At 45.3% G+C, this 23,440-nt stretch overlaps 1 protein-coding gene across 1 annotated transcript in view; it reads right to left on the bottom strand.

The window, feature by feature from the left end:
- Positions 1–22,394, bottom strand: part of KDM5B (lysine demethylase 5B) — an 83,333-nt gene extending 60,939 nt beyond the window's left edge. The window contains exon 1 of the mRNA XM_038749281.1: positions 22,236–22,394. Within this exon, the coding sequence (XP_038605209.1) occupies positions 22,236–22,394 (159 nt within the window). The remainder of the gene's footprint in view (positions 1–22,235) is intronic.
- Between the last annotated feature and the right edge of the window lie 1,046 nt (positions 22,395–23,440).

The following is a 23,440-nucleotide window of genomic DNA, read 5'->3' as shown; positions in this document are numbered from 1 at the left end:
TTGGTTCTTTTAAGCCCTAATCAGAAACTCTCAGATCTTGTCAGGGGCTTGGGACAAGGAGGAAGGCTCGGAGTCCAACGCAAAAATCAGTGGAGGCCACTGCCTCTAAAGTATTTGCCTCTAAATCCACAATTGATCTTCCAGGGATTCATGCTGCCACAGTATTCTAGTTCAAACCTTCCACTCTAAAATCAAACACTGCTTTGAGTAGGGAGATCAGCTAGCCATTTGAGAAAACTCAAAGATATAACCAGAAACAATACTAATCAAATCTTAAAAAGATGGGCAGAGTCAGTGAAGACACACTAACAGATTATTCATGATTGTAAGTAAAATAAATTGAAATGATAGGAAAGATTTGCTACACCTTAATCCAACAGCTAGAATTTCCAGTATGTGAAAGTTAAAAAAAAAATCCAAAGGCAAAGTGGTTAGATGCTGCCTATCTAAAACTTAACTGGCTAAATTTTGTTAGCTGAATTTAAAAAAAAAAGTATTCACTAAATGTAAACTAAAAATGTATTCTGAGGATCAAGTTCTGATGGGATCAGGGAAAAGATATCAGAGTGATCTTTCATTGTGCACCTTAACCCACCTTTGGCGAAATGAACTCTGTCCATTTACACTGAAAGGGTTGATTACCAGTCTCAACATAACTGCTCTACTGCTTGTCATTTTTAAATCTTTCCAGATACACTGATGAAAGTGATCAACTTCATAGTTCAATCTGAAAATAGCTAAATGATTTATATATTTATTCTTCATACTGAAACGGAGTGCTACGATAATCACTTACCCTTTGCAAGCTTCTGCCTATTTAAAAAAGGACAATCAGGATTGTCCCAGCTTTCTGGCCTACATTACTATTTATCTAGGGAAAGCGTTCGCTGGTTGTTTTATTTCTTAAAATTCAGTCAACAGCTGAAAATTAAAAGCAGAGGCTGGGTAAACAATGTTCAGTGAGACCTCTACTGGATTATCCACGCACACAACATTAGGCTATGTGCACGTTATTTTACTAATTAACTTGCCAACACTTGAAATGTGAGTTAATCCTACTCAGAACCAGCTAAGAACAAGGCTGGGCAGTTAGTTTCAAGAACTTTTCAGAGTCTGATTTTATGCATCTTTTGAGTTGCAACAACTGCCTTGGAGTTGACGGTACCAAAACCAAGTCTAACTTCAGCTTCCCCAATAAATCTTACCAACCATTCACAGGATCATTCATTCATTCATTCAATCGTATTTATTGAGCGCTTACTGTGTGCACCGCACTGTACTAAGCGCTTGGAAAGTACAATTTGGCAACAGATAAGAGACAATCCCTATCCAACAATGGGCTCACAGTCTAGAAGGGGGAGACAAACAACAAAACAATAACATCAATAATATCCAAATAAATAGAATTACAGATATATACACAGCATTAATAAAGTAAATAGAATAATAAATATGTACAAATGTACACAAGTGCTGTGGGGTCAATTCTTCCTCTAGAGGCAAGTGAAATTAGGAACAACCTAATACCAGGAGGGCATAAAAAATACTGAAGCTGAGTGTGTGTGTGAATACCAGCAGAGAGGTGGTTATATTTCCCCTTCAATCTCTCAGAGAAACAATTCCTATAGCATTTGGGTGTCATACGAGGGGTAGACGCCGATCGAACATTATAAAAAAGGCATTTTGTCCACTTTTTTTCCGGAATAGTTTAGGAGGGATCTCCGTCTGAGCAAGATGCTGGGAGGGCTAGACTGTGAGCTCACTGTGGGCAGGAATGTGTCTGTTATAGTGTACTCTCCCAATTGCTTAGCACAGTGTTTTGCACACAGTAAGACTGAATGAATTTCAAAAGGCAAGAATGGAACCAACCCACCACAGAAGTGGAGTAAGCACCCAGGTCAGCCCCAACTTTTCCAGCAATGAGACGTATCTGTGGGAGCAAGGGGGTGAGGGACAAGGGGGAAAAAAGCCAGAAATACTGTGGGCACTGTGGGAAATGTAGTCCCCAGAAAACTTTCAATGCACATGTATTGAAAATGAATTTATTTACAAAGACATGCTCCAAAGCCAGACTAGCCCCAACTCAGATCAAAGCCTTTCTCCTTTTGAGTTAACGAGCCCCCAGAACCAGGTGAGGTCAGGACAAAGATGAAACGGAATTGAAACTAGACATCCTCTAGGTCCCCACAACTCTTTCCTCTGCTATTGGGGATGTTACACAGGTTGGTGAAGAGGGGGGAAAAGGGGAAAAAAAAAATCACACAATGGTGTTTATTGAGCACTTTGTGCAGAGCACCTTACTAAGCACTTGGGAGAGTGCAATACAGAGTTGGTAGATACATTCCCTGCCCATAAGGAGCTTGCACTCTGCACGTTCATGTTGCTTCAAGGGCTACTCTGAGCTTGTAGCAGTGCTCCTGAAAAGTGAATCCTGAATCACTTCTCTTTTAGCACAAGCCTAAACGTAACTACTAAGTTGAAATAACTAAAGGGGGTCTCAAAGCCCCCAAGCGTGATGGATGGCTAGCCTAAAGCATATGACTCTTCCCCCCAACACAGGAGATGGGGGGGAGGTGGAGAGCAGGGGAAACTATACTATATTTGATCAAGATGGGGAAAATGGCGGTAGCTGGAACATTACGTTGTTCTTAGACACTGCAATAATAAGACACGGAAATCATGGCACAGATGACATTTCCATCCGTTTTAATGATTTGGAATCAAAGGTGGCCATTTAAGGCAATCTATATGCTTCTTTCTAATTATTCAGCTTTAACCAAATATCTCTACAGTTATAATTCAGACTTAGGTAACCGGTGGCATGGCTGCCACTCAAGAGAATCAAAAGCAATTGCGGGTGGCACATCTCCACACACCTACCAGCTAGATCCTTTTCATTCTCCTGCCTCTTCCTTTTCTCAGTCTCCAATTTCTAAGCCCTGCCAACGGCCTGAGGGGACAATGCTTAGGTCTCTGGGGCAGGATAGCCCACAGCTGAGGTTGTTGTTTTGTTTTTATTTAATGACCTTAGAGGTTTTGTAATGGTCATTTTGCATAAGATAAAATGGTTCAATACTAAAAAACTAGCCCTTTAATGTTTCTCAACAGCCAACAGTAATGTCAATATACTTAGCCATGCTGGCATCCCCAGTGTTCTGCGGTTAGTGTGACTGCAAGCACTGTCCGAACCCAAGAGAACACTGCTGTAGCCGTTTTTCCTGGACCGTTTTTGACATCCAGTAACTCTTCTAGCATTTCTTATTATCCGACTGAGTTTCAAGGCCGAGAAGCCCACTCCACCTCCGCAGTTCCACGTCAAAGTGTTACTACTGGGCCAGGCATAAGATGAGGGCACAGACCTAGAGAGTTAAATCAACCAATCCATGGTATTTATTGAGTACTTAATGTGTGAAAAGTATTGTACAAAGCGCTTGGAAGAATACAGTACAACAGAGTTGCTAAACAGGATCCCCTGCCCAAAGAGCTTACAATCTAGTGGAGGAAACGGACGTTTTCAGTTACCCAGTGGGACAGTAGCAGGGCTGAAGCAACAGCCTTGGTCCCCTGCCACTATATCCTATTGCTTCCCTGGACGAGGGAATGGCCGTGATCTGTAGCCGGCAGATTCTAGTGACCCCCAAAATGGAGGGGGCCTGGACCACCCTAACCAAGGGGCACAAAGGGCAGTTGTCCTATGCCCGCCACTCTCCACCCACCTCCACCCCCTGCAGCTTCACTGACCAGAGGGCAGGAGGGACGAGGAGGGCTAATCTGATTCCTGGGTGAGCCGACCACTCCAAACCCAAAATCTGGCTTCAGAAACAGGGAGATGTGCATCCCAGGCAGGGCCATCCCATCCATCCGCCCAACTCTCCAGAGCCACTTGGGGACTGGCCCCTAGTTTTGAAACCTGCTAATTAGGCCATCTCATTTCAGGAGAACTCTTGACAAGAAGCTAGGCTGAAGCCCAGGGCCTGAGGAAAGATTTAACTCTAACTCTACCCTCCCGTGACCCTAAAAAAGCTGTGAACAGGGAGGGAGGAGGAAGAAACGATCTTACACAGATGTCTTGAAACCAAAAACTGCTCTAAACTGAGTTGCCAGTTGGGTGCCCAAAAGCTAGAAGAGTAGGTAAACAATTCAATGCTGGCTATGGCTTTTATAGATCAATCAACATATGCTGCTGATTAAAGGCTACCAAATATTATGTCATCTCCCAACAGGATTAAATTTGGTAAACAAGCTTACTGCAGATAACCATCCACATGAGACTTGCAGAGAACCACTTGCCAGAGATGGACAAAAATTCACGCAAGATGAATGGCAAAGACTTTGTTTAGCTTCCTTAGTACTACTTGTGAGGAAGGGATGGGGAAGGGAAGGAAACTGGTAAATATGTTGCTGATCTTTCCTATCTTTTGTACCTATTCCCAAGGTTTCCAAGAAGGAAAATAAAATTTGCCAGACTTGATGAATGTTAGCTTAGCATATTTTTCATGGTGTTCTTTCCCTGCAGATTCACAAAGTATAAAGATGGGGAAGAGACCCAGGCTGATAATCCACACTTTAAATCAAAGTTACTGTGCAGCTAAGCAAAGCACGGACATCACTACCTCTTTCCTGTATAAATCCAGGCCAACCCCTCTCCACCTTTTCCACGTATACTAGTGGGTTTCTGCGCACACATACATACACACACACACACACACACAAACACACAAACACGCATGCCCTTCCCCGGCCCCCGCCCCCATGGCTTTTCTATATTGCCAGCATCAAGTAAAACTAGCTTATGGATCATTTTTTTTCAGGCTGCTTCACATTATAAATGCTGTTTGTACGGCCATTTTAGTAATGTTTGTCATTTAAAGGTAATTGGAGTCTCTCTATTTTATAAATACTAATGCACTTGGACTCCTAGAAAGAGGGGACAATTTGCATGGAAAAGTGTTAAACGGAAAATGACATTCAGGAGAGTCAGGAGGCGCATTTCAAGACAAGATTCCTCCGATGTACTCTGCCCTTGAACTGCAGCGATTCTGTAAGAAAGTTAAACATCCCGCACCCTTACCTTAAGATCTAACTGAAAACACCTGCCAGATAGGAGAGTTAGCAAAAGGAGTAAATCATTCCTTAACTCTGCGAGCTATTGGTGGGTGGAATTCAATAAACAAAAAGCCAGATAAGATCTCCACAGGGATGAGGCTGGCCTGAGTGCCCCCTCCCCCACCACAAAACACCCCCACATCAACAAGTGCCCAAGACTGCCCCATCATTTTACATATCCAGATTCTACCGCCAGAGAAACATTTGAGACTGTTTTTAAAAGAGGCTGATGCACTTGATGGGAGGCTCTACAGATGCAACTGAGGAGTACAAATTGTTCAAGTCGCCATCATTTTGGATGCCGATGGTTCTGACCAACGGGATGACGACACGGACCTAAGGCTGGAGATGTGGAAAAAATAGTAAACGAAAAGAAAGGCCCCTCTGAGCTCACCAAACCTTGTGACACTCCCGCCAACTAGATCACCCCGCCCCCGCCGGACTGTTTCACGAACCATATACCAGTGGACGGGCGCTGCAACCACCCCACGATACAACCAGAACAGGGGTCCTCGCTGTACTGTTGATACCATCCTCCTCAGGCGTAGCCCCAACTTGGCCCCAACATCCTGGCCAAGGACCACAGTTAAATCAAACCTGCCCCACTGCTGACTGAAATTACCCAGTCAATGATAAATGATAAACGGAGTTCGGAAGAGTGCTGCCCATTGTTTGGGACAGATTTTCAAGGTGTTAGCGAGATCCCTGGGCAGAGAACCAAAGACGTTGTTGATCTGGAGGGGACACAAGCGTTGACTGCCTCTCGCTCCGAGGACCCCACAAACTCAACAAGCCAATGCCTCACTGCAAGGGGCTGAAAGAGAGGTGTTCAAAAGGCATTTACCTGCTGCGAGACACTTAAGAAAAGAGGGCACCTATTCAAAATAAACTGGTTAAATTTGTCACTAAATTCTAAATCCGCCGCCACGGCAGAACAAGCTGTGATTCTGCAGGAAGCCAGCAGAAGTAGATCGTATTACTATTTCTCATTTTTAAATATTGTAATATATTTCAAATTACTCTAGCATTTAGTGATGTTGATCAGTGCAGTACAGCACACGTAAAATAATTCCATACTATTTTTCCAGTGGATCTGCAACTGACCCATGGGGAAACAAACCCACGATACAGCTGTATTTTCAAAGAATAAAATCCATCTGTGTTGGGGAGTATATGCATGTTTTCAAATGGCCATAATTTTGCCTTTTTACTATGCCCGGCATAGATTTCTGATTTGTACTTCCCAAGAGCTTAGTACAGTGCTCTGCACACAGTAAGTGCTCAATAAATACGATTGAATGAATGAAAGAATATAGGAAAAGCTCCTAAGGTTAGGAAATAGAGAGAGTCAATTCTTCAAAACACCCAAACTCTTTTAATAGTATAATGTACTCAAGCAATTGGAAAAGCACAAGAGAAGCATGTGATTAATACAGTGCTCTGCACACACTAAGTTCTCAGTAACTAGAACCGATTAATGGTTTTGTACTCACCAAGCACTATGACAGGGCAGTGCACCAAGGTGCTTAGTAAATATTACTAGTTACAGCACAGTTATTTCTCCTATGCCACAGCAATCCAAAAATCTCTTTGTGCCAAGTGTTTCAAGATAGACAAGGGACTGGGGAAAGAAGATTCTAAAACAATTCAATCAGTGGTAGATACTGAACACCCTGAATGCAAACCCCCTTACTAAAAGCTGGAGAGAGTAAAACGGGAGCAAGACATGTCCCCTGTCCTCAAGGATCTGACACATCTAGTGGGAAAATAGAACAAAATAACAATTGGACTGTTTGGTAAGTGCTATGTGCCAAGCACTGTACTAAGCACCGGGGTAGATACAAGATAATCAGGACCCACATGGGGTTCACAGGCTAAGGAGGAGGGAGGACAGGTATTAAACCTCCATTTTGGAGATGAAGGAACTGAAGACACAGAGAAGCTAACTGACTTGCCCAAGATCACACAGCAGGTACATGGCAGAAGCTGGATTACCGAGAACTCAGGTCCTTCGACTTCAAGGCCTGTGCTTTTCCACTCGGGCCACACAGCTTTTCATGACTTCTGTCCCACCGGGTAAAGCCCAAATGGTTGTGGAAGACCAAAAGAAGCCTTTTAAAGCCTGTTGCCTTTTGTGTGTTTTAGACTTACATAGTTTCAACTACTATACTTCTCATTCTGATTCCTCTCCCTGGTCATTAGAACCAAGGTAGACCTCTTAAAATACCAGTTTCTATTAAACAATGAATTTGAAATACGCTCAGCTCTGAGATAACCAAGTTTTCAATATGTGGTTTGGGTAGAACATGGTTAGGGAATTAGGGACAATCTTCCTGTGATGCAAGCTTGGAGAAACAGCCTGGCCTAGTTGAAAGAGCAAGGGCCTGGGAGTTGGAGGCCCAGGGTTCTAATCCTGGCCTCAGACATGTGCCAGCTGAGTGACCTGGGGCAAGTCTCTTCATTTTTCTGTGCCTCAGTTTCTTCATCTATAAAATGGGAATCAACTTCCCATTCTTCTTGGACTGTGCCCAACCTGATGACCTCGTAAATAGTTCCAGTGCCTAGTTCAGTGCTTGGAATATAGAGAGTGCTTAACAAATACATTATTATTAGGCTTCAACAACCTGTGAATTTGAATAAACTGCCTGTGTGTGCAAGGTGTCAGAATATATGAATATTTCGGCACAAGCCTTCCCTAAAGCAAGACTGTGGGACGACACAGGCCCCTCACATTACGGGAGAACTGGATGTACTTGCAATTGGTTTCTTTTGAAGGGCTAAGGCTTGATAGGCTGGTTTTCTGTGTCTGATCTCATTATTCTGTTTCTACCCCAACCTTCACACGGTGTTTAACCTATAGTAAGCATTTAGCAAGTACCGCAATTTTTCATTATTAATGTTATTTCCCTAAAATGCTGTCACCTACTTGAAACAGAATTCTCTCACCTTATAATTCAGCCACTCTGTGGTATGCCACTCACTCTATCCAAATTGTGTAAAGCAAACTGTATCTAGTAGGCACATACTAAGGGCCAAGAACTGTGTTAAGTGCTGGGGTAAGTCCCAAGGTAATCAGCTCAGACACAGTCCCTTTCCTATACAGGGCACGCAGTCTAAGAGGGAAGAAGAGCAGGTATCTTATTCTCATTTAACAGATGGAGTAAACAAAGCCCGATGAAACACTACGTGCCCAAGATCACACAGCAGGCTAAGAGTACAGTCCTGGTCTTCAGTCCTTGTTCTTTCCAGTAAGACACCCTGCCTCAGATTAACAAATTTGTTAGCTCTAAACTAAGCTTCCCCATTCCCCAACTAGCTAACGCCCCAAGACTTTCAACATCGCTTCATAAAGTAGACTCCAACAAAATAGGTTTCAATCCAACAGCAACTTCAAGCACTTATGAATGTACACCCACCCGCAATGCTTGCAAATATGTATGCTCAATTGTACGGTCCATGAATTAGTATAATTACACTATTAGCAACCATTTTTGTGTGTCTACCCCCGCGGAGTGCAACCGATTGACAGAAATCTCCATTGGGGCAGAAAACAAGTCTCCTGCATCTGTGAAACTTTACTAGGCATTTAGTACAGGGCATAACATCCAGGGAATGGGCACTCATACTATCATTACAACTAATAAGCACGATTCCCATCCACATATTTAAGTGAAAACAAACTCGTGAGCCAAGCTTGACCGTGTTTTCTTACAGGCCAAGTTCTAAGACGTGACCTTTGAGAACCACTCTAGACAAGTTGTTCTGCCTGCAGATTTGGCCTGCCCTGCTAGACTATATGGTCAGTTTGGTCACTGCACGGTTTATCTAGAATAGCGTGAGGAAGGAAATTCGGGAACATTCATCTGCTCTCATGGGCCTGTTTCGATACAGCACTACAGCTGTACCAGAAAAAATGATTAGTGTATGGACACAAATGCTAACAAGCAAGTTTACCTTAGCATGAGGTCATCTGCACGTTTTTGGAAAACCAGGTGCATCTTCCCGTAGGCCTGGCTAGCTTGGGAACACACCTCCGTACACCCTCCTGAACGCTTCAGTTCATGCCCACCCCCATTTCACTCTCACACGAAGCAGCATGGCCTAGTGGAAACGGCACAGGTGTGGGAATCAAAAGACCTGGGATCTAATCCTGACTGCCACTTACCAGCAGTGTGACCTCGGGTAAACCATTTAACTTCTCTGTGCCTCAGTTCCCTCATCTGCAAAATGGGAATTCAATACCTGTTCACTCTCCTAGACTGAACGCGGCACATGTGCCGTGATTATCTTGTACCTACCCCAGTGATCAGTACAGTGCTTGGCACATATTGAGAGCTTAGCAGAGGTCACAATCATTACGACAGTGGGAACAGAAGCTCACGTTTTTATCACTGGGCCCGCTGGAAGATACTCTCTAATCCTCTCCTAGGAATCGCAAATTGATGAAAGGATGCTGAAGTTGAGACCAATTTTTGAGACAGCTAAAATACTTTATTAGAATGGGATTGGGAAGCTCAGCAGTAAAGGCCTTGGAAGGGGGAAACAGGAGGACCCTACAACGGGGACATCTCAAACAGCTCCAAAGTCACCTTCCTTATTCCCTGGAGGTAGCCTGGGACTCCAAAACACCGCCACATCACTCTGTGGAGTAGCTTTCCCAGAAGGGGCAAAAGTATCTGAAGATCTTACAAACATGTAGATCTCCATAATACATCTTCCCATAGACTGAAAGCTCACTACGGGCAGGGAAAATGTCTACCAACTTCTGTTCTATCATGTACTCTCTCAAGCGATCAGTACAGTGCTCCACACAGGGTGAGCACTCAACACGATTGATTGATTTCAGTGAAGATATGTAGTTCTTCATGGTAAATTATCATGTAGACTGTGAGCTCCTTATGGGCAAGGAAAGGGTCCACTTTGTTGTACTCTCCCAAGTGTTTAGTACAGAGATCTACACATAGTAAGGACTCATTAAATACCACTGATTCAGTGTCATTCACTGTCAAGAGCTTTCTGCTCATGCCAGCCAAGGAAGGATTTCATAGCCCATTTTACCCCCCATCTCCTCTCAAACCCATCCTGTTCATTATGGGCAGGGAACATGGCTGTTATATTGTTACACTGCACTCTCCCAAGCGTTTAGTACAGTGCTCTTGCACACAGTAAGTGCTCAATACAACTGATTAATTGATGATTCCTTCCCCTTCTCTGCACACTCCTTCCCACCACTCTAAGCCCTCCCTCCTCCAACTCAGTCTTGCTCTCCCTGCCACCTAATTTGTGTCCTGGCAATGATGGGCATTACCATTTGGTTTGAGTCTTCCAGAATGCGGAAATGGCACGACTGCCCAGAAAATTAGGAGGTTCTTGTTTGAAAAACCTTATAATTATGCAGCTCTGACAGGATTTGGTCTTTGTTTCCGGAGTGATGTGATTACAGTAATATATTAAGGCCGCAGCCTCTGAATTCTAACTCGCGTCAAACTCAGAGGCACTGCCCAATTAATAAGAGCTCCTTAATCCAGAAGTTCCCCGCACATTAGACCTTTTCATTTTATCACGTTTTCAACTGCCCCAGAAGGTAGCTGAGAAAGCAAATACTACAAGAGTCCACTTCCCAGGTAGAAGCAGCGTGGTCTAGTGGATAGAGCATGGCCTGGGAGTAAAAGGACCTGGGTTCTAATCCTGACTCTGCCACTTGTCTGCTGAGTGACCTTGGGTAAGTCACAACTTCTCTGTGCCTCAGCTACCTCAACTGTAAAATAGGGACTAAGACTGTAAGCCCCACGTGGGGCATAAACTGTGTCCAACCTGATTACCTTATCAGTATAGTGCCTGGCACAAAATAAGCACTTAAATACCACAATTACTGTTATTATTAGAAGGGAGAAGGCACAAACATGGAAGGAGAGGAAAAAGTGATGAGAACCGGGACTAGAAATTGGGGTTCTAACTATCTCTTCCTGTTTTGGACCACAGTGAATTTGAAGATTTTAAAATGGTTTCCTGCACATGCTGGGGAGGAGTTTTGCCTTCTTTCTTTCTATTGTATTTATTAACAATAATGATGGCATTTGTTAAGCACTTACCATGTGCAAAGCACCGTTCTAAGTATTTAGTGAGTCTTCTAGACTGTGAGCCCGTTGTCCCAAGCGCTTAGTACAGTGCTCTGCACACAGTAAGCGCTCAATATGATCGAATGAATGGTGAGTGCCTACTGTGTGCAGAGCACTTAAAATCACCTTTCCCAGAGGTCTCCCCAGATTATGTCCTCATTTCCCCTGCTCGTCTCCCTTCTGTGTCACCTGTGCACTTGAATCTGTACCTCGAGCACTTTTTTTTATGGTATTTGTTGATCACTTACTAGGTGCCAGACACAACACTAGGCACTGGGGTAGATACAGGATAATCAGATCTTAATCCCCATGTTACAGATGAGGTAACTGAGGCACAGAGAAGAGAAGTGACTTGTCCAAGGTCATAAAGCAGAAAAGTGGCAGAGCCAGCATTAGAACCCAGGTCCTCTGATTCCCAGGTCTGTGCTCTTTCCGCTAATTGAAATTCACTTCCCCCTCTCCCCGCCAGCACTAATTTACAGATCCATCATGAGTCTCTCCCGGCTCTAGAATGTAAGCTCCTTATGGGCAGGGAACGTATCTAACCAACTCTATTGTATTGTACTCTCCCAAGTGCTTAATACGGTGCTCTGCACACAGAAGGCGCTCAATACATACGGCTGATTGACTTTGGATTTAGTTAACTTGTTTGGATGGCATCCACGTGCTCAGCAAATATTCCAGAACAAATTTTTGGATTAAAAATCATTGTACTAGTTTTAATAGGAGAGTACCAGTTAATGCCAGGATAGTATTAAAAAGGACAGAGCTGATTTACTTAGGAAAACCACTACGCTCACTGAGGCCCAAATTGTTCACTTTTTCTTCCACCAACCTGTATAAACAGCCAGCCATTCAGAGAACCATGATGTGGAAAATTGGTTTGCTATTCTGTGAGTTCCTACCTACTGCCGGGGGGTTGAGAAGACTGGGAAATCGATGGTACTCTTACTCCCGGGGTTGACGGACATACTTCAGTGCTTTCGCATCAGGTACTCAGGATCGGATTAAACCTAAAATGGATCAAATGGGGCCCTCCAATTCCTCTGCCATTTGTCTGCGGGGGCTGAGGGGAGCCGATTTTAAATGGTGGAGCTGGAGGAAAATGTGATAATGGCCCCCAACACTCTAGGAAGTAAAAGACAAAGAAAAAGACTTCCTAAAATAGGCTAAATGTTTTTTTAAAAAAAAGTTAATTTCAGTGAATCTGGGGTTTAAAAAAATATTTTGAGAGTATTAACATTTGGAGATAAGCAGATATCCACCTTACTACCTATGTACATATCCTTATTGGTTGCTTCCCCAATCTGAAATGTATCCTGTTGCCTGTATTCCCAATTAGACTGTAAACTCCTTGAAGGTCAGGAATCAAGTACTCTTCCAAGCGCTTAATATAGTGCTCAGCACAGAGTAAACAATTAATACTTCTGATTGATTGAATAAACAATGCAGTGTCAACTACTGCAGTTAATATTTAAGGGATCTGCTGGGACAGTTCACACTGTGTTGGTAGATAAAAAGAGTCAGCTAGCTAGGTGTGTGAAACTTTACACAAATTCTGTACATAACCTTTGAAAAACATCCTGCGAGTGTGTGAATGGGGCGTAAGTATGGAAGTATACTCTTTGCACCTCCAGTTTCAACTAAGAGAAAGTAGAAATGGGAGTTGTTTCTTTTCCTTTTTTTATTTTTTTGAGGGGAGTTGGGGTTTAAAGAGGAAAGGGGCTCAAAGGGAGCAAAATCTGTTGATCACCTAACACTGATCTCTCAACTGAAAAAACTGCCAAAGAAGCTTCAATAAATGCTGAACACTGCTGAGCCAGGGACTTGGGTCTTGAAAGCCCTTTACAATCATAATTAGTTAATCCCCCACATTATCCCCATTTACTGATGATGGGCACTCAGGTGCCTTGCTAGAGTTAACCAAGAAAAACTATTTTAGATGCCTTTTTCCATCCAAAACTCACCATCTGGAGTCAATTTAAGTGTCTCTCTCCCCAGGCCCACCTAACAAAAGATCATAGTGAATTAGCTGGCTAGGAGTCCACCAAAAGGCTGACTCCCGAGAGACACTCGGCTCTCAACACTACAACCTTATACACCATTTGTGTCTAACTGGGTTTTACTTTAGGCAGGAGACATGCCATGGTTTTAGAAAACCACCTCCCTGCTGCAGAATGGAAGTATAGGACCAGACTACCTCCTCACGGTTGGGGCTAACATTTTCAATGACTGCTTTTGAGTCTGTTAGTGAACGCCGTACAAGCAATACAACCAAAGGCCACAGTAAACGAGTTGAATCCGAGCCCTACAAGATTTGCCACATCTGGGTGGAGGCTGTCTGACATTTACCCTGAACTTGCCAATAAAGCAGTAGGCAACTGAAATACAATAGGTAGATAACCAGAAATCAACATAAGGTGTAACTCTCTCAGCTTTGATCCGGGGGGGTTTACCTGCCAACTCAAGGTGGCTCCCAACCACTGAATCACTGTTGGCCTTGGTCCGCCAGCTCATTATGGTGCCCAAAGAGTTTTCTTTCCTACCATTTGACCTGAACTGACCTTTTCTCTAGATTGTAAGTTCGTTGTGGGCAGGGAAACGTGTCTCTCCCAAGTGTTTACAGTGCTCTGCACACAGTAAGCACTCAATAAATATGACTAACTGACTGTCTACCCAGATGCGGAGACGCACACGCTCGCCAAAACGCGGGCTGCTTCCAGACACCAAGGTGCCCAAAACTCCCTAACTCCTTATAAAAACAACCAATGTGTAAGGCATTCAACTCAAGATGGCAACATTGCTCCTCAAACACTGGAAGGAAGAGAACTGGACGTAGAAGCTACATCTGAAAGGTCCTTTAATCCTGGAGCCATGTAGACACTATCTTCAGTCAGCGTGGGAGGACAGCGCCTTTTACTACAGAGAGGTCTCGGCCACATTCAATCCTCTCAACCCTTTGTGGAAATACTCACTAGGGCAACTTCTGTCAGTCAGTTGCTTCGTCCATGTCATCAGACCCGTGGCACACACACACACACAAAAAAAAAAACAAAAAACCTGAAAACCTCTCACAGCAGATCCTCATAGTCACAACAATCTGTGAACATCTGTGACTGTAAGCGTGTTGTGGGCAGGGATTGTGTCTGTTGATTGTTGAATTGTACTTTCCCAGGCGCTTAGTACAGTGCTCTGCACACAGTACGCACTCAATAAATACAACTGAATGAATGATAGAACAGAAAATGAAGAGCAATCTGTCCCATGGAGGAGACTGAAACTGACCTCACCTGGGAGCACGTGTGTCCAAATGCCAATTGGAAAATACTGCTGAAATACACAGGTATTAAAAAAAATAATAGTTCCATAGAACAGGCCTCTCTCAGCAGGGACAGGTAGAATAGCTGAGCCTACAGTTCATAGATTGGAAATCAGATGTCTGACTCCTAGCCAAATGCACTGGCCTGCAAGGGATGCATTTAGAAAACAGCAGTCTCCCTGGCCCATCATTATTGTCAGCTGAACTTGACTGCAGAAGTCACGTTTCAAAAAACTATTCCAAAGGGCCACTGCTAGGGGCAGGAAGAGATCTAAGGGGTGGGAAAAGAAAGGAATGCAGGTATCCAATCTCGGTATTCTTTCAAGTGGCCCGTTTCATAATCAATTTATTTAAATTATATCCATCTACGCACACAGGGGTGGTCCATTTAAGTCAAGCTGTAGGTGAATGACTACGAAGGGGCTTCAAATGGGTCTACTGAAATGGTTTGGGGTATATAAAGACACCAACCCCCTTCAAGAACCAAAGAAAATATCTGCAGGACTTCCTTTGGACAAAGCAACCCAAACCAAACGGGAACTTACACGTTGGCATTGGGCACTTCTCTGCCCAAGATGAAGAATGGACAGATAAAAGTTTAAACTAGGAACCCACCCTCGCTAGTACTCAGGCAAAGAACTTGCTCACTGGTAAGATGGGCTCTGGACCTTCTCAGGTGGTAGTTTTGTAACAAGGCCACGTAGACAGGTGGGCCCCGAGTGGGAAAAATCTGAGGAACCCAATTAGTACTTTCATTTTTGTGGCCCGGCTTCTTCCACAGAAGACTTTCTTCAGCCAACCTTAACAGTGGTCCCATTAAGAGGAACAATGAGAGGCTGCAAGGTTTGTGAAGATCTCGTTATTGAAAATGAGCCAAGGAGATAAGTCTTTTGAAAAATCCTCTATCTTGGATGTTTTTGGTATCTGGACTACAAGACTCCTGCCTGGAAGCCCGGAGAATTGGTTTTTGAAAAAAAAAAAAATCACCAATGTGAATGACAGGGTAGCTCAGCATGCTGATCATTGACTGCTTGCTCGAATTTAACTGGGACTATTGGGGGACTAAAGAATATACTTTAAACCCAATTAAGGGGGAAGGAGGTTATGAATTGATAAGGGTCAATGATGGTCTCACTGATTTTCATCAGCTCAGTGATTTTTACATTGGTGTCTACCTACATAAAGAAATCATTCAAGTAATGGATTTAATATGAAATCCCCCTTTGGTTATTAACATTTCCCAGAGATAGCTCTGAGATCACTTTGGTCCACATACCGGATCACACTACTCTGAAAAACAAAACCATCCACTGTGTTAATGGAAATGTTTCATTGTCCCAAGACAAAAAAGAAGGAATCTTTAACTTGTCCACTTTGGCAAAAAAGACTCTAGGTCCTAGTTTTTCCATTCTGAAGCAGTGTGGCTTAGTGGAAAGCACACGGGCTTGGGAGTCAGAGGTCGTGGGCTCTAATCCCAGCTCTGCCACTTATCACCTATGTGACTTTGGGCAAATCGCTTAACTTCTCTGTGCCCGTTACCTTATCAGTAAAATGGGGATTAAGACTGTGAGCCCCACATGCGACAACCTCATTCCCTTGTATCTAACCCAGTGCTTAGAACTGTGCTTGGCATATAGTAAGCGCTTAGCAAATACCATCATTCATTCATTCAATCGTATTTATTGAACGCTTACTGTGTGCAGAGCACTGTACTAAGCGCTTGGGAAGTACAAGTTGGCAACATATGGAGACGGTCCCTACCCAACAGCGGGCTCACAGTCTAGAAGGGGGAGACAGACAACAAAACAAAACATATTAACAAAATAAAATAAATAGAATAAATATGTACAATTAAAATAGAGTAATAAATCTGTACAAACATATTTACAGGTGTTGTGGGGAGGGGAAGGAGGTAGGGCGGGGGGATGCGGAGGGGAGGAAGGAGGGGGCTCAGTCTGGGAAGGCCTCCTGGAGGAGGTGAGCTCTCAGTAGGGCTTGTATTATAAGTAGTGGTAGTTTGCGTCGTTTTAATCTGTAGATCCTAGAATGGCCCATCATGACTAGAAGGTAAATTTCTCCAACTGAACATTAAACTACAATGGATATTTAATCCCCATTTTACAAGTTATCGGCAAAACGGGGATTAAGTACCTGTTCTCCCTCCAATTTTGACTGAGCCCCATTGAGGGACAGCGACTGTATTCAACTTAAACAGCTTGCATCTACCCCAGCACTCGGCACAGTGCTTGGCACGATGGTAAAACTTAACAAATGTCACTGTTATTAAGAAAAAAGGCCTACCACTAACAACCAAAAACCCATAGATCCCTCTCCCCTAAAACACTCGCAGCATGAGGGATTCTCTGTTGAAGCAATGACCTACACGGAGTGAAGGAAGGGTTCTGGTAGAACTAACTTCAGGAGGAACATCAAGATTACCTAATACTTCCCCCGGCTCCAAAGCAAACAAAAACTTTATTTCATGGGTACCGACTGCCTTTTATCACCCCTGACTGTGATTCAAAGGGGATTTAAATTTTTAAAAAATTAACTCATTCTACTGATTAAGGCAGGCTCGGGTCAAGCAGCGGGGTTTCAAAGCCAGTAAGAATTTGACGGTCAAATTCTGTGGACTGTGGTGGAGCTTCTAAGTTATACAAGAAATTTGGAGATTTGGGGGTTAGGGAGAAGAAAAAAAAAACCACAAACAAAAAGGCCGGGCCAAAGTTGTTCCAACAGGAATTTGCAAGCCCAGGATAATGAAATGAACTGTTTGGTTTGGACAAGACAGGGCGAAAACATTTTCCTAGCCCATTCATGTTTCGTCCAAAATACACCAAAAAAAAAAACAACCCCACATTGAAAAGCCCATGAAAAAGGCATGGATAAAGCCAGGTACAAACCAGGAAAACACCACTACCATTATTCCCAGACACTTGTGAGTTAGCCACCCCCAACAATCCAATTAGTTTCATTTCTCTAACGAAAGCTTCCTTTGGGCATAGAAAACCAAGCAAGTGACTCCACGGAGCCTAAGTGAGCTATCAGAAATCCCGATACCAAAAGTGTCACCTTAATCTCTCGACTAATCCAAAATCCACATGGATTTTTGATCTGGTATTTGAAAACTTGAATCTACTCATTACCCATTTCGGGTCGAATCTTATTGTCTTTCAAACAGCGACTCCCTCCCCTCACCTTCCCCCAACCCCCATCATTCAGCAGTGGGCCGCCACTACTGGTCAAAACATCCGATCAAAATGCTGAATTTATTTTGGTGAGCGTAAAAGTTAGAGTTCAAGCCCAATTTTTCCCAAACAGCACACCTGTGAAACTAGTGTCCCAATTCTCAAAGAAACACCGATGAGATTACAGACCAATTTTATTACCATACACACGTTCAGATAAAACGTACATTTATCTTTTCAAAAGAAACACTTGCGGAAAAATAAATTTCATTTTGGATTAAAAGGGAACGCAAATTTCCCAAGTCCACTCTAATTAGGTCTGAATAAAAGCAACCTAATTTCAAACACGGTCAATTGTTTTCGCTGTAATTTGATGCAATTTGGATGAAAATGTACTTCTTTTTTCTATAAACTTTTAAAACCAAGAATTTTCCAACAAGCGTCTCTACATCGCGATGGATTTGCTCAAAGGGCACTTACCTTGCCTTTTTTTTCCCTCTCTCCCTCTCCATAAAGTACAACACAAACCAGTAAATGGTCTATTACAACCTCACTAACTTCTGAAAACTGACTTGTACCTTCAAAAAGTACCTACCAACTGAATGTGTCTACCAACTCTCTTTATTTTGTACTCTCCCAAGCGCTTACTACAGCGCTCGGCACACAGTTAGCGCTCAATACCATTGACTGAATTCGTCCACTAAGAGGTACAAAGGTAAGAACAAAAGGAAATGGAAATGTACTTCTTCCCCAGTTAAGAGACACACAGCCCCTTCCCTTTTGGGCTATAACCAATGATATTTCAAAAACTTAATTTATCTATAAGCATTCCTATATGTTAATGCCTCAAGGAAACGAGTGGGGTTTGTTTGTTTTTTGTTGTTTTTTTTAATGCTGTTTCGGCTATCTGAAACCACTTGTTCACAGCTATCCTAACAAGACACTTCTTTCCTCTAAAACAAAGCCTATTAACACCTCTTGAATTAAGAAACCTTTGTTCTACCAGGAACCCTCCTCACCCAAACTGGAATGCTTACAAGGACTAAGGATTTGGGGGGGAAGAAAAGGGAGAGGAGAAAGGATATGAAGGTAGGGGTGGGGGAAGCCTCCAAAAATGCACCCTCCAGGAAATATTTCCCTTTTGTGGTTTAGATTAGTGTATTTACAGCAAAAAAAAAAAAACAACTGCCACCCCACACTGTTTCCATTTGGCCCTTGATCTTATTAAACAAAGGGGAAGGCAAACCACCACCAGGAAGGCAGTTTTCAAAATATCAATGTGTTGCTTTATATTTTTAGATTACTTGTGCCTTTTAACACCCTTCCCCAGTCTGTACTGCGCTCTACAAAATGGTGGCCATCATGTCTCTGACATTCAGATGAGGAAAAGGCACCCACCACACATTTCTCTCTCAACTTCCCATTTACAGGCTAGCCAAGTTGGGAAAATGGGTAGCCACACCAAACCTGGACTCCCTTCTGGGGCCCTCACAAGAGTCCCAGTAAAGGGAGAGAGGGAAGAGGCAAAAATGCGGGGTCTCCCCCAGCCCTAGCATACCACAATGCCAACATGGAGGACAACACCCAGGAACCAGCCTTTCACCACTTCACTGTGTCTCCTCTCTGGCTAGGCCCCCTCCCACCCCAAACGCACGTACACACACACACACAAACACACACACACAACAGCTCCGTTCCAAGAACTTGCCCAAGTTGTGCAGTTTTCTGACCCAAACCTTACAAACACAACCGCTCAATAATCTGCATTCACCATTTTTTTTTCCTAGCTTCCGTCTCAAGGAGACCCACAACGTACATGGACATAAACAAGGACACGGTGAACCCGTGTAGTTTTCCTTTAAAAGTGGACAAAGGCTCCAGAAAGCCCATTTTTCTTAGGCTTTTGCGGGACTCTCTGCAATTCTAAAGTAGCAAACCAACCATCTGCCTCGTCCACTAAACACTACGCTGAGAGAGAGGCCATTTTTCGGAACCCTTCCATCATTTACCCTGAGCGGGTCAAGATTTTTTTTTCCAGTGGCGGAACGCTATTTCAACTTTATTTTCGAAGTTGATCAAAGGCTCCTATTTTCAGGGAGAGAACTTTTGGGGAGGGATTGGGGGGAGCGGAGGGGCTGAAAAGTAGAAATAAAGGCTTGTTTATCACCCTCTGGCCCCAAGGCGGTTAGCCCCTCCAGCACAAAACGTCATTACAAAGAGCTGAGCTCAGCGAAGGGCAAGAATGGAGAAATTAAACGTTTGTGGGGGGACGGGGACGGGCTTTTTCCCCTGTGGGAGGGGCGGATTGACTCAAGACCTAAATTGGGGGGAAGAAGGGGGGGCTGAAATGGCAGTGGGGTTGGGGGAGGATGTGGAGGGGGGGGTCCCCATCCCCCAGCAACAGCAGCAGCAGCAGGCAGGGCAGTTGCCCACCGCCCAACCCCCCCTTTGCAACGGTCTTTGAGCTTCCAACCGTCGCAACAGCCCAACTTCTCCGGCCTGGCAGGACGGGAAGGCGAGGGCACAGGGGGAAGATATACGTACATATGTTTGTACATATTACTCTATTTATGTATTTATTTTACTTGCACATATTTATTCTATTAATATGTTTTTTTTGTCCGTCTCCCCCTCCTAGACTGTGAGCCCATTGTTGGGTAGCGACCCATATGTTGCCAACTTGGACTTCCCAAGCGCTTAGTCCAGCGCTCCGCACACTGTAAGTGCTCAATAAATACGACTGAATAAACGCATTTCCTATTCTATTTTAATATGTTTTTTGCCTGTCTCCCCCTTCTAGACTGTGAGCCCGCTGTTGGGTAGGGACCGTCTCTATTTGGTGCCAACTTGGACTTCCCAAGCGCTTAGTCCACTGCTCCGCACACAGTAAGCGCTCAATAAACACGACTGAATGAAATGTTGCCAACTTGGACTTCCCAAGCGCTTAGCCCAGTGTTCTGCGCACAGTGAGCGCTCAATCAATCAATCGTATTTATTGAGCGCTTACTGTGTGCAGAGCACTGGACTAAGCGCTTGGGAAGTACAACTTGGCAACATATAGAGACAGTCCCTACCCAACAGTGGGCTCACAGTCTAAAATACGACTGAATGAAATGTTGCCAACTTGGATTTCCCAAGCGCTTAGTCCAGTGCTCCGCGCACAGTAAGCGCTCAATAATGAGTGAAATGTTGCCAACTTGGACTTCCCAAGCGCTTAGTCCAGTGTTACGCACACAGTGAGCGCTCAATAAGGAGTGAAATGTTGCCAACTTGGACTTCCCAAGCGCTTAGTCCAGTGCTCCGCACACAGTGAGCGCTCAATAATGAGTGAAATGTTGCCAAGTTGGACTTCCCAAGCGTTTAGTCCAGTGCTCCGCACACAGTGAGCGCTCAATAATGAGTGAAATGTTGCCAACCTGGACTTCCCAAGCGCTTAGTCCGGTGCTCCGCACACAGTGAGCACTCAATAATGAGTGAAATGTTGCCAACCTGGACTTCCCAAGCGCTTAGTCGAGCGCTCTGCACACAGCCTAGACTGTGAGCCCGCTGTTGTGTAGGGACCGCCTCTATCTGTTGCCAACCTGGACTCCCCAAGCGCTCAGTCCAGTGCTCTGCACACAGTGAGCGCTCAATAAATACAATTGAATGAATGAATGAGTAAGCGCTCAGTAAACACGACTGAGTGAATGGATGAATGAGGCAGCCCAGGTCCCCTATTGTTTAAGGGGGAAGAGTTGGGGGGCGTGGGCAGACCCCGTGGACGTTACAGCCGTTAGGAGGGGGGTGGGCGGCGATGGAGAGTGTGTGTGTCAGTGTCTGAGTGATGGGCCCACTGTTGGGTAGGACTTGGACTTCCCAAGCGCTTAGTCCAGTGCTCTGCACACAGTAAGCGCTCAATCACCATCAGTCTTATTTCTTGAGCGCTTAGTCCAGTGCTCTGCACACAGTAAGCGCTCACTCATCATCAACCGTATTTATTGAGCGCTTACTGTGTGCAGAGCACTGGACTAAGCGCTTGGGAAGTCCAAGTTGGCAACATCTAGAGACGGTCCCTACCCAACAGTGGGCTCGCAGTCTAAAAGGGGGGAGACAGAGAACAAAACCAAACATACTAACAAAATAAATACGATTGATTGATTGATGGGATGTGGGGGGGGGGGGTCCCCCGCTGGCCCCTGCCCCCGGGGGGCGAGAATGTCCGGCCTTGGGGGTCCCGTTGGGGGGGCGGGTCCTCCTCCTCCGGGGGGTCCTCGGGGGTCGCGTGGGCCCAGGTGAGGCCCGCCGCCGCCACACAAAGGAGCAGGGGCTCCCGTCGCCATATTGAAAACTTTCCTCCTCCTCGCCCCAACTCGCAGCTGCCCCCCGACCCCCCGAGGCGGAAAGGGGGTGGGGGGGGCGCCCCTCCAGGCCCCCCTCCTTTCCCCCGCCCGAGTTGGGGGGCGCCCCCCACCCGTGGGACGCCCCCCCCCCCCCCCCCCACCGACCCCCAAAAAGGGGACTCACCGGGGGCGGCCGGACCTTGCAGATGCCGGTCTGCTCGGCGATGGGCCGGATCTTGTGGATGAAGGCGAAGGGGTCGGCGAACTCCTCCCAGCTGGGCTCGAACACCGGGCACTCGGGGGGCGGCAGGAACTCGGCCGAGGGGCCGGGGGCGGCCTCCATGCCTTCGGGGGGCTACGGGGGGCTTCGGGGGGCTTCGGGGGGCTACGGGGGGGCCGGGCCTCCTCCCAAGGCCTGCCCCGGCCGCCAGCGCAGCAGCTCTACCACCACCACCACGACGACGCCGTCGACGCTCCAACCGCCGTCTGCCTCCGCCGCCCCTCAGAGGAAGAAAAAGAGTCCCTGTGGGGCGCACCCCCACCAGCCCACAAACACACACACACAACACAAGTAGACACCCACCCCCCGGAGCGCACCACCATCCCCCCCCACACACACACACACACAACAAAAGTGTACACCCTTGCCTGAGGAAAAATAAAAGGCCTGACGCCCTGGGGCGTCACCCCCTCATCCCTTCATTCGATCGCATTTAATGATCATGTTGATTTTTGTTAAGCGCTTACTACGTGCAAAGCACTGTTCTAAGCTCTGGGGTAGGTACAAGGTAATCGGGTTGTCCCACGAGGGGCTCCCAGTCTTCATCCCCATTTGACAGAGGAGGGAACTGAGGCCTAGAGAAGTGAAGTGATTTGCCCGACGTCACACAGCTGACTAGTGGCGGAGCCGGGATTTGAACCCACGACCTCTGACTCCAAAGCCCGGGCTCTTTCCACTGAGCCACGCTGCTTCCCCTAATTATTGGGAATTATTATAATTTCCCTAATTATTCCCCTATTTATTGAGCGCTTACTGTGATGCTAAGCGCTCGGGAAGTACAGCTTGCCAACTTGTCCTTCCCAAGCCCCTCATCCATTCATTCAATCGTATTTATTAGGCGCTTACTGTGGTACCAAGCGCTCGGGAAGCACAGCTTGCCAACTTGGACTTCCCAAGCCCCTCATCCATTCATTCAATCGTATTTATTGGGCGCTTACTGTGGTACTAAGCGCTCGGGAAGCACAGCTTGCCAACTTGCACTTCCCAAGCCCCTCATCCATTCATTCAATCGTATTTATTGAGCGCTTACTGTGTGCAGAGCCCTGGACTAAGCGCTTGGGAAATCTAGAGACGGTCCCTACCCAACAGTGGGCTCACAGTCTAAAAGA

Source organism: Tachyglossus aculeatus, chromosome 7, assembly GCF_015852505.1.
Source record: "Tachyglossus aculeatus isolate mTacAcu1 chromosome 7, mTacAcu1.pri, whole genome shotgun sequence".
NCBI lineage: Eukaryota > Metazoa > Chordata > Mammalia > Monotremata > Tachyglossidae > Tachyglossus > Tachyglossus aculeatus.
The sequence above is the reverse complement of the archived record's forward strand: the minus strand, read 5'-3'. Positions and strand labels throughout refer to the sequence as shown.